The sequence below is a fragment of the Serinus canaria genome, chromosome 4, assembly GCF_022539315.1.
Source record: "Serinus canaria isolate serCan28SL12 chromosome 4, serCan2020, whole genome shotgun sequence".
In the NCBI taxonomy this organism is placed as follows: domain Eukaryota; kingdom Metazoa; phylum Chordata; class Aves; order Passeriformes; family Fringillidae; genus Serinus; species Serinus canaria.
The window spans coordinates 71,411,039-71,423,308 of record NC_066317.1 but is presented as its reverse complement, the minus strand read 5'-3'; the positions used below and the strand labels follow the sequence as shown (position 1 = coordinate 71,423,308).

Below are 12,270 nucleotides of genomic sequence, written 5' to 3'. Positions count from 1 at the left end.
GTTTACATGCCTGTGATACCCAGCTCAGCCATGACTCAGCCATCAGCAATGATGTTCTGACCTTATTAATATCAATGTAAATCTTCTTAACGCAGACATAATTTCACCCCAGAGGCTAATTCATTAATTAGCATGTCCGGCTATCCTGTCATTGGGCATATGAAGTGGGTAGTAACTTGGCTTATATACGGAGCAAATATGTGCTGAGTAAATATGGATTCAACTGCACACATAACGTCAACAGATGGGGCTATAAATGTTTGGCAGGAAGAGTGAAGAGAGGTGAGTGTAACTCCTCATTCCAGACCTAATTCAGTGCTGGTGGTACTTGCTTGTTGTACTTGCTTGTTTATGGTTGTCTAAAATCAATGTCCATGGAAACGGTTGTTGAATCGGCTGTTTATTTCACATACTGCATAAAGTTGTGTGACTCATAAAATATTTCAGATAGAGTAGCCTGAGTGGGAAAGGATCCACAAGGATCATCGAGTCCAGCTCCTGGCTCTGCACAGGACACTCCACAAACCCCACAATGCCTGAGAGCATTGTCCAAATGCTTCTGGAGCTTGGAAGCCCTGGGGCCTCCACAAACCCTAGGGAGCCTGTTCAGTATCTGACCACCCTCTGGGGGAAGAATCTTTTCCTACATTCACCTAAACCTTCCATGACACAGCTTCAGCCATTCCCTTTGGTCCTGTTCCTGGTCACCAGAGAGCAGAGATCAGTCACTGACGTGTTGCTCTGATATGTTTTTAGCTGTGATACACAGGGCTCTTCTATCCCTTAAGGCAATCCCCTCCCTATGTGTAGTTTGCAAAAACACCATTGTCCTGCTGTGCCTGTTGCCAGGAAAGGGTGTTTTATTCATTTTAGTGTATCTATTATAAAATATTTTTGTCTTTCGAAATAAAAATAACCAAGTCAGAACTCTGGGCTAACCTAACTCCTCTCCTTCTAAACAATATTTCATGTCAGCAAGTTGCCTGTGAAAAATTAAAAAAACAAAACAAATTAAAAAAACAAAACAAAAAAACCCAACCCAAATCAAAACAAAAAACCAAAAACATTTTTGAACATTTTTTGCATGTTAAAATGAAACAGATTAAAGCTAATATAACAATAATTATCTCCTGCAGGAGTATTTGATACAAACAGTGCCAGGGAGGACAGCATGATCACTAACAAGGTTAGGAAAGGATTTCTTCCCTTGTGCAACAATCACAGATGTTACTCTTCTCCCAAGTATTTGAGATTTGCCACAGGCAGCTGATGAATGCTCTGTTGGGTGGGCTGTTGCTTTATTGTCCGAACACTCTCTTCCTGTTCTCATTTACTGGGTGACCCTTCTTAACTCTTTTTTAAAGTGATTTAAAGTTTGCTTGATGAAAAACAACCAACAACCACTGCACAAATCTAACAATTCCAGCTATCTGATAGAAAACCTTTTGATTCCCCAACTGCAAAAACCTGTTGAATTGCTAATTTCCCATGTTGCCCAGGAAAGTTGTGGCTGCCCTATCCCTGGAAGCGTTCAAGATGAGCTTGGACAGGACTTGGAAGAATCTGCTCTATGGGGTGGTGTCTCTGCCCATGGCAAGGGGTTAGAATGCGACGAGCTTTGAGGTCCCTTCCAACACAAACCATTTTGTGATTCTGTGATTCTGTGACTTTTAAGGAACTACTGCAGGGAAAAGGGTGGGGAGAGATCCAAGGATGGATGGCATCTTGTGCTTCATCCGCCTAGCTGGATAAAAAACCACATAAACTGTTGAGCACAGAAGCAGTTTGCTAAATCTGACACCAGTGAAGAGAAATTCAACTGATATCTAGGATGGGAACAATTTCTCTAAGTTTATTTGCACCCTTACCCAATGTTTTTACTTTCTGTCTTTTGTGCAACAGAGTTATATTTGGCAAGAAAGGGGGGAGCAGATGTTGTGAAAATATAAGTACTGTTATCACTGATAACTGCAAGTGAGCACAAACAGATATGAGGAGACACAAATAGAGGATGGAGTAAGATTTGACAGCAGATGCCAACCCCAGCCCTGAGCTGGCTATATCTGGCTAATCCATGTGGTGTTTTAGAGCCATACCAGCAACACTTCCACTAGTTGGAACCTTTTGGCATCACTTGGTGGGAGCAACTTGTGCTGGCAGCACTTGTGTGACTGTGCTGGGTTTGGGTTACCAGGCTTTGATCGGGGGGTGGCTCCTGTGAGGAGGTGCTGGAGCTTCCCTCCATGTCTGATGGAGCTGTGGAGGGCGTGGGGGTGCAGAGACCCACTGCAGCTCATGAACACCCCATGGCAGAGCATGGGATGCCCAAAGGAGGCTGTACCCCCATGGGAAACCCGCAATAGAGGAGGGGCAGAGTGTGAGAAGTCCAGCCCCTGAGGAGGAAGGAGTGCAGTGACAATGTGTGATGGACTGAGCACAGTCCCATTCCCTGTCCCCCTGCACCACTTGGAAGGAGGAGGGAGAGAAGCATGAGGAAAATTGAGCCCAGGAAGGAAAGATGGGTAGGAGAAAAAGTGATTTAGGATTGGAGTTTATTTCTCATTGTTATGCTCTGATTGGATTGGTAATAAATTAAACTGATTTCCTCCATCTCTTTTGCCTATGATAGTAACTGGTGACTAATATCTGCCTGCCCTTATCCAAACTATGAGCCTTTCATTGTATTTTCTTCCCCTGCCCAGCTGAGGAGGGGAGTGAGAGCAGTTTTAGGAGGCACCTGGTGTCCAGCCAGGGGCGCCCCACCACAGTGACAATCCAAAGAGCAGTGTCATGCACTGCTTGTATCCTGAGCTGGCTGACTCTCAGAGCCAGACTGGCTTTTCTGTCAGCACCTTGGGAAATGACTGGATATCTGAATCCACAGATTCAGGGCATGCTGGCTGTTGTCTGTGTCTCAGGAATATATCTATATGTAGAAATAGCCTCTCTGTGCCTCCATTTCTGGATAGCCTACAAGGGATTTGCAACCTATTTCTCAACACTCACACCTCTTTTTTGTTTTGGTTGCCTTTGAATACCAGGTCAGCCCACCCCAGCAGTTTTAAACTAAACCCAAGAGTTCATCCTCCTTCTTGAGACCTCAAGCAGAAAAGGCAAAATCTCCGAGCAACAGTTTTGCTGGAGATAATTGACTGACAAGAAAAAAACCAACCACTCTTTGGGATGTTTTCTTTCCTATCTACTCAACACCCTTCATTATCCCAGTAACTCACATGGAAATCACTAAGGCTCCCACCAAGAACCTCCCTCAGACAGGTAAATAACATTTGAATTTCTAAACACAAATGAACTGCTTAAATATGGTGAGCTGCCTATTTATACCCAGTCTGCTGTGTGTCTTTACATTGCTGCACCTAAACCATGGTCACCCTTTTGGTGGTTTTTTTTTTTTTTTTTTTTTTTTTTTTTTTTTTGTTTCAGTAACAAATTCTCGGCTGTGACATCTTTCCTCACTCAAAACAATTTGTGTAAGTCAAGACACAATCATATTGCTGGAGAAAGACCAAAGGTAACAGTTACCCAAGAACTCCAAACACTGTCAGGTTTCTCATGTCTTTTTCACTCTGTTAAAAATGAAAGGTCTGAAATTTTCATCCTTCCTGCTGCAAAGGATATCCTTGCTGTGTTTCCAAATGAGTTTGCTGCTTTGGCCACAAATTCAGAAGAGAATGACTTTTCACTTCTTTATTCTTCCTTGTTCAGGCCTTTGCTGTTACAAATTATGGCCCAGAAATCCTTAATCCTTGGGGATCACTAGCTTGTTTTCCAGGGTAGGAGGGTATCCTGTTTTTCAGATCTTTTTTTTTTTTTTTTTTTTTTTTTTTTCTTACACAACTAGAGTCATAAAATAACAGAGTGGTTGGAGTTGGAAGGGATCTTAAATCTCATCTCATTCTACCCCTGCCAAAGACAGGGACACCTCCCACTGCTGTCCCAGGTGCTCCAAGCCCCAGTGTCCAACCTGGCCTGAGACACTGCCAGGGATCCAGGGGCAGCCACAGCTGCTCTGGGCACGCTGTGCAAGGGCCTCAGCACCTCACAGGGAACAATTTCTTTCCATTTAGCTTCCTTGCTTGCTCAGAGCCCCATTGAGCCTCACCTTGAACACTTCCTTTTCCCTCCCCTTTGCCTTGAGGTCTCCCTGTGCCTCAGGTCCGCGCTCATGTGTGTTGGGAGCTGGGGGGCATTCCCGACCTAGGGGGCACACAACCCCACTTCTGAGGGGACCTTTTCAGGCTCACCTGAGGTATGGTGACACCCTGGGATGCTGGTGGAACAGACCCCCAGCCAACCCGTGTCCATCGTCCATGTGGAGCCCAGCACGGGCTGCTCCATCCCAGGGCAGTGCCCGTGCCCTGTGTGGCACTGCTGGGGCACCTCCAGCGCAGGGGCAGCCGCAAGCCCCCAGTTCAGGATGGACACTACGGGGCTGGAACATGTCCAGAGTTGAGGAAGGCTCTGGAGCACCAAGAGCGGCTGAGGGGGCTCAGCCTGGAGCAGAAGGCTCAGGGGGACCTTGTGGCTCTGCACAGCTCCTGCCAGGAGGGGACAGCCGGGGGGTCGGGCTGTGCTCCAGGGAACAGGGACAGGAGCAGAGGGAACGGCCCCAGGGGAGGGTCTGGGGAGGTTCAGCTTGGACACCAGGAGGAATTTCTTCCTGGAAAGGGTGGTCAGGCCTTGGAAGGGGCTGCCCAGGTGGAGCCTCCATCATCCCTGGAGGTGTCCAAGGAATGCCTGGATGTGGCACTCGGCGCTCTGGGCTGTTGGACACTGGGGGGGGGCGGGTATCACCGGTTGGACTGGGTGATCCTGGAGGGCTTTTCCTACCGCAGTGATTCTGATTCTGTGACTGCCAGTACTCCTTTCACTGGGGCAGTGCTCGTGTTGTATCTGTGCCAGCTGCTGCTTTCTCACCTGTAATATTTAACTAAGGGGGAGCAGTAAAAGGGCTTTAATTTTACAGCTCAGTTTTAAATCGACTGATTTCCTAGGAAATGCCATTTCATGGTTTGGGAATTGCCATGTGCTTTAAACTCTGCTTATTAACCTTGCTGAGATGAGAAACTCACCCCTAAGTGAAGAGCTCTGAAGCTGCAGCGCCTAACCAAGAACTGCTACACTAGAGACCACAATCAGCGGAACCGATCCTGTGACTGCGAGTCCCGGATCCGCCCCCTCCCCGCCGCCATGGCCCCGGCGTGACGTCACTGGCCCCGCCCTCCCAGTTCCCCCCCCACTCGCGGCCACCGTAGCGGGATCGGCGGAGGCCCCGCGGCGGCCGATGGTCCGCGTTGTGCCGCCGCCCCCCGCCCGCCCCGTTCCGACCCGGCAGCGGCCGCAGATGGCGCGGCGGGGACCGGGCAGGCGGGGCGGGAGGTCACCGGCACCGCCGCCGCCGCCGCTGCTGGCGCTGCTGCTGCTGTTGGTGCTGGGCCCCGCCGCCGCCGCCGGCGAGGAGGTGGCGGTCTCCAAGGAATGCGACAAGCCGTGCGCCAACGGCGGGCGGTGCCAGCCGGGCACCGGGCAGTGCGAGTGCCAGCCTGGCTGGGTGGGCGACCAGTGCCAGCACTGCGGGGGGCGCTTCAGGTGAGCCCCCGCCGAGCGGGGGGCGGTGGGGCACGGAGCGCGGGGACGCGTGGGGTCGGTGTGGACGGTCGTGAGCGGCTGGCTCGGGGCTGCTTCGGGGCTGGTTCAGGAGTGAGGGGTTAGGTTTGGGGTACGGGGATGAAAGGCTGGTTCAAGGGTGAGAGGCTGGTTTCGGTGGGGAGTTCGTTTGGAGCGTGGGGATCGGACTGGTTTGGGGTACGGAGGGGAGCGTGTGACAGCCGCATCAGCGATGGGCGTGAGGGGCAGGGCAAGGGAGAAAGGGGAAGACGCAGCAGTGGCTCGGTGGCCCGGTCAGGTTGTCCAAAGGAGCGCTTGAGTGCAATAGGGAGGTGGGTACGAGAGGCAGGTTTGGGCACTCACACGGGATGGGAGGCTGAGGAGGGTCCAGGGGTGAGTGAGAGCATCAGGGTTGTGGTGCAAGGGGAAGGGCCAGGTGACTGTAAAGGTGAGGGGCGGGACCAGGTGAGGTGAAAGGTGAGCGGCAGATGGAAGTGACACTAAAGGTGAGTGGCAGGTCAAGAGAATGGTGAGGGCCGCTCAGGTGATGATAAAGGTGAGTGGCATGTCCAGGTGATGATAAAGGCGAGGGACAGGTGCAGGTGACGGTAAGGATGCAGGTATTAGGGTAGGATAGGAGCATGTTGAGGGGACAGTAGGGGCTGTGTCTCTGGGCTGTGAGGGTGTAAGCGTGGGCCTGATTCAGGGGGATGTGGGTGTAAAGGGGTGGGCAGGAGGCATGAAGGGGGACAGAAGGGATTTGGATGCAGATGGAGAGGTGGGTGTGCAGAAACAGGCTTGAGGGGTGATGGCACCGTGGGTGTGATGGGGTGACAGTGTGGAAGGCTTGGTTTGGAGGTCTCCAGAGGAGGTGAGTGGTTGGGCTTCCTTGGGGAGCTCTCAGAGCAATGGGATATGGATGTTTAGTGCTCCAGTTGGTGAGTACAGGGTGTTTGTTATGCAAAAAGGCACCTCTAAGGGGGCTGAATTTTTGGTGTTGGTTGGCTGGGGTTGCACAGGCGTAACAGGTGATCAGTTGTGATTCTAAGGGGCTGTATAGGAGCAGGGATGTGTTTGTAGGGCAGTGGGGGGTATAGGTGTGTTGGATTGCAAGCCAGGAAAATGTTGAGTTTTAATAGGTCCAGACAGAAAGTAAAGCTGGAGGGGAGTGGATAGGTTTTTTTTTTTTTGGCAGCAGGGTTAGGTTTGGGAACTTATAAACGGAAGTGTAAGGATGGTGGGTGAATGGGGGGTGGCTTTGTGTGTGGATGTGGCTGGAGCTGGCAGCTGATGGAAGCAGTGAGGAGCAGGTGGACAGAGGAGGACAGTGTGGGTGTGGGGCCAGTTCCTGGGCAGGGAGAAGGACTAATGTATGGATGGGACTAGATCACACTTAGAACAGGTTGGAGGAGAAGGGCGTGCAAGTGGGCGTTAGGGCTGAGTGGAGACTCTAGAGGTGTTAGGAGGGGGGCTGAGGAAGCTCCTCTTGGCAGATCAGCAGGTGCTGGTTTTGGTTAAAGGTTATTTCAGGAGAGGTATGTGCAGGGGAGAGAAGCAGTAATCCATATGGGAGTACCTGTCATTTGGGAGGCTCATCACCTGGAGATGTAATGCTGCTGGCTTTTGGGGAGGGACAGTGGGAATAGCAGCCTGGTGGGTAAAAGCTCCTGGGCTTGTGAGGAGATGAGACTGGGCGGTGGGAGGGGATTGAACAGGACAGAGGGTATTGGGAGAATCCTGCTGCTTCAGAGTAATTTTTTTTGATGAAAAAAAGGCTAAAGAAGGGCTCTGGGCAGGGGGATGGTATCCCCTGGCTCTGCACTGGTCCAGGCCATGTGCAAACAACTGTGTGTGGGCATGAGGGGTGTCTGCACAGGACAGTGATTTTTGGTCTATATGCTGATGGAAAGTGCATTTCTGCAGTGCTAGGGCCAATTCTTGTAGTGCTGAGTTCCTCAGTTGAGTTTGTGTCTGAGGTGTATCCCACTGGATGAGAAAATGGAAATCTTCATGGGAATAGGCTGAGGATGCTCCCTGGCTTCTGTATTATGGCAAGAATTTCTGTAAGATGGTTACCTGCCTTGGATTCGTCAGCTGTGGCAGTGAGAGAGCCAGTGTGTGTGTCTGCATGCATTCGGTGAATTCCCTGGCAAGGCTGATTCCTGGAAAAGAAGGAAATGAGAAAAGGATGATTATCCTAGGCAGTGACTGCTTTCTTGGGGAGCTGCTGAAAGTACCAAGCACCCTTCGATGATGTTCCTTATGGGTTTGGGAGGAGGGTAACTGTCTATATAACCTGAACTCTTGGAAGAAAAATACTTTAATTTTTTTATTCATATTTATTGACCATCTGTAGATGAGTGTTTGTTGCAAACAGTTTGAAAGGGGTTTTGTATGGAAATGATTACAGGCTAGGCAAGCCCTGGAAGTCCAGACCTGCCTTTTTAATGTCTTTTTGCCACTGTCATGATAAGCATTTTCTTTTAGCTGGGAGAGCGCTTTAAGGAATAGCCTCATACCTGTTACTTTCTTGGAGAAACTTAGGATATTTGTAGTTTTAAGGAGATTGGATTTGAGAGGCTTCTTTTCCAAATGGTAATGCCAAATAAAAGAAGAATTGGTATATGTTCACTGCTAATAGAACCTCAATTTTTTATCCTCTTACCTGTTTTGATAAAACTTCTTTTTTCTTTCTCACATATAATTCTAGTCTAAAATTTTGCCTGAAAATATAATACATGTTTTTCTCTAGATGGTTTATTAGTCTGTTTATTAGTTTATTAAGAAGTTGAAATTTCTAGTAATGTTTTTAAACTTGGAGCTCTGAGAAATGCAAACAAGCAATGTTCATAGTTCTGCAGTCATGTGTCTTCTTTCACATGCCTTGAGTTTGCTCTGTCTCCTATCAGAATTGGCTCTGCAGGAGGTTTTTGTTTGGTTCACAGTTGTCAAGAGTTTGGCATTAAAGAACTTAATGTGCTATTAGATGCTGTAGGTACAAATGGGAAGTAGAAGAGCAGGTGAAAATTATTTTCTAAGTGCAGTGTATTCTATGTGCTTATCTGCTGGACTGAGAGATGCAATTAAATTTGGCATGTTAATCATCCTATCTTATCTAGATGTATATGATGACTGCATTTGTGTCTTTGACTGTTTTCATTTACATTGTAAAGATACATCTTGTGCTTCACTAACCTCCTAATCTCTCACATCTTCTTGTGTTCACAGTCAAGGATGAACATTGTAGTATCGAGTTGCAGTCTTCTAACATTCCGTTTCCCTTTTTCCCTGGGAAATCTTTTTTTTTAGACTGCAGTTAGATGTATGAGTAACACACCCCAGATGAGTGATGCTTTTTAGAGGTGGAAGGCTGATTTAGGAAGGACTTCAGGTGACTCTTTTTTAAGATGTGGAACCAGCCACTTTAGTTGTTCAAGATAAACATCTTGGTGTTAACGGGAGCTGAAACAGAAAACAGAGAATGTGCCAGATGTGCTTGTGTCTTCTATTTCAGTACAAAGCTCCAGAGGGCTCTGGGCTGGCTGGAGGCTGCTGTGAGCTTCAAGCTGCCATGAAATGGGCAGGTGAGGAGCTGCTGCTGGGAGGGATGAGAAATTTCCCGAGTCACAGAGCTGCAGCAGCATCCTGAGATAACATTTGGAGCAGTGGGAACTTGGGAGTTCCAAACTTGAGAGTGAAATTGGCAGCATTGATTATTGTACAATCAAAAAGATGCTGCACACTTTGTTAACAGACTCTTCAAAGCTCTGTCTGCAGCTCAGTGACACAACCTCTCATCCTGCCTAAACTAAGTTGTCAGCCAACTGCCTAGTTCGCAGATGGAATTAAAGGTGGAAAAGCTCTCTAAGATCATCCAGTCTAGCCGCCCTCCAGCACTGCAAAGACCACCACTAACCATATCCACATGTTTTTGAATATACTTCCAGGGATAGGAACTCAGCCACTTTCCTGGGCAGTCTGTTCCAGTGCCTGACCAACCTTTCCATGAAGACATTTTCCCCAGTATCCAGTCTAACCCCTGCACCAGAAGTGCAACTTGAGGCCATTTCCTCTTGGTTCTGTCTCTTGTTCCCTGAGAGTAGAGCCTGACTTCCCCTGGCTGCACCCTTCTGTCCAGGAGTTGTAGGGAGTGAATGAGAATGAGCTCTTCTCATTCTAACCCCAAGTTTTTCCAGGCTGAGCCCTCCCAGCTCCCCCAGCTGCTCCTCACCAGACAAGGCAGGTAAAGCACAGAGCAAGAAATGACCTCTGGTTCACTTACATTTATTGTCCTGAGATTGTAAAGGGTTGGATTAACAAATTCAGCATAATGATTGACTTATTGAATAGTTAGTGTATGTGGATTGTGTGTGTAGACTCACTGATGGGCAATTTGATGTTTGATGTTTGTAGCTTAAAATAATATTTTGGCTGTATAACGAAATACCAAATTATTCCAGGAATATGGATTTTGTGTGTAAAGGCACTAGTGCTCCTTTCATGGTAATACTTCTTTTGTGGCGGGAGATGGCAAATGTAGGACTTAACCATGGAACCTGACAGTTGAGGAGTAAAAAACAGATTAGAGTGTATCCTTTAAGCTCCCTTTCTAGTGATATAATGGCAGCAGTTACGTGTTGCTGATTAAATGTTATGAAGGACTTGGTGGCAGTAGAGTGTGCTTGGCCAAAGAACATTACAGTGAAGAGGAATTTTATATCTAGGTTTGTGTAAATCACTACCTGAGACAGTTGTGAGCTGGAAAAGAACTATGACAATTCTCTTTGTTAAATAAATAGGAACTTTTGGTCAAAAGCTTAAATACAAACTGTTGTCTTTAAGAAGCTACCTGAGGCAGTTTGTAGATTTAGGGAGGTCAGGAAGATGCTTAATAGATCCAAGGATGCTGGCAATTTGAATCAAATCAGTTTAAGTGCTCAAATTAGATCTGGGGCCTGCATTTGTGCCTGATCCCCATTCTGTTCCTCTCTTTTCATTAGGATATTATTGCGCTTTAAAATGATTTTCTCTTCCATGCTGCTTAATGAAAGACTTGCTCAAACACTGTGCACTGGTACAAAAGAGTTAGCTATTTGAGTAGGTAATACTTAAACATCATCAATTTTAATGAATACACTGAGGAAAAAAAGAATAATTAAATGTTTTTATTTAGTTCTTGGAGGTATGTATGGATATCCTTATGAATGCATATCTGTATTTCGGTCTGTCCATACATGTATATAATATATAAGTATTATCTATTTTTGTGGCTTGGAGCAAACCAGGTCTAGTGGAAGGTGGGACTAGTGGAAGGTGAAGGAGGTCTTCAAGGTCCTTTCCCACCCAGACTGCTCCATGATTCTGTTTAACTGATCTGTTCATTGAGAAACTCATGGGTAATATTTAATCTGAATTCTCTGTTACTGCTCCTTTCACTGTTTTATTGGACAATCTGATATTTTACTAGGGCTGTTTTAAGAACAAAACTTCACCTGTGAAATAATTCAGTATTTTTGAAATATCTGAGTTGTTCTGCAGTTTTTGCTGTGCACTAAACGAGCAGCATAAATATTTGACTTGCGGTAGGTTTTGTTAATGTTTGCAATAAGCTCACTGCTTATTTTCAGTCTGCTTTATAGTAAGGAGGCAGTAGTGGAAAATTCAGAGCAGTCAGACAAAATAGCTCATGCTGGATCCTCCCCATCACCTCTGTCACACACACATCCCAGTGCCTTGCCTGTTGGAGCTTTAGTGGTTGGAATTACTGAACACTCAGTGTGTGAGAGAGAGAAGTCCTGTCCTGTTCCCGTCTTCCTGCTGAGCACGTCTGAGCATGAGACCTCCTGGAACAGAGCAGATGAAGGATAACATTCCTGTGCCTGCCAAATCCAGAAACATATCACTGACTTGGACTTACAAACGCCTCCTTATCTGCAGTGGTCACCATTTGTCACCATTTATCTCATTTCTCTGTTTCTGTAGGTATCAGGAAATACCTGCCTGAGTCCCTTAGCGGTTGTCTGACACTGCTCTAGATTTTTCCAGTATTTCAGTCTCAGTTGTTCCTTTTGTTTTGGATGCCAAATAATCACAGAATGGTTTGGATTGGAAAGAACCTTAAAGCTCTTCTCATTCTAATCCCCTGTTGTAGGCAGGGACTCCTTCCACTAGACCAAGTTGCCCAAACCCCGTCCAACCTGATCTTGAGCACTTCCAGGAGTGGGGCAGCCACCGTTTTCCTTGGAAACTAATAAAATAAACTCAGGTCCAAGCAGGTGTTTGTTACCATCTTCATCAATTTACATTTAACATAAATAACTTACATTGATATACCAAAAGATGACTGAGATTAGCACTGTTTTCACAGAAAATAGTTTCTTTCTTGAATTAAAAAAAAAAAAAGTCTAGGACCAGTGATCCTTTTATTCCCATGTCCTGATATATTTAAATAATATTTGAAATGTATGTGATGGATTTGACTTCCCTGGCTTGTTCCTCTGAAGCTTTTGTGAGTGATCCAATTTCAAACCCCAAGCTTCCTAACATGTTTATGAAATCCATGCTGAAAATCCTACATTTAGGTAATGCTGCTGCTGACCAAGCTGTTGTCTTACTGCATTAATTTAGGATACCCTTGGGTCCTCT

At 46.8% G+C, this 12,270-nt stretch overlaps 1 protein-coding gene across 2 annotated transcripts in view; it reads left to right on the top strand.

Moving 5' to 3' along the window:
• The first annotated feature begins 5,254 nt into the window (after positions 1-5,254).
• The window catches only part of ATRN (attractin), a 149,159-nt gene continuing 142,143 nt past the window's right edge, over positions 5,255-12,270 (top strand). For both annotated transcript variants that reach the window (XR_007777543.1, XM_050974261.1), the window contains exon 1: positions 5,255-5,607. Coding sequence is in view for 1 of the 2 variants with exons in the window: in XM_050974261.1 (XP_050830218.1) it covers positions 5,303-5,607 (305 nt within the window). In the remaining variant the exon portion in view is untranslated. The remainder of the gene's footprint in view (positions 5,608-12,270) is intronic.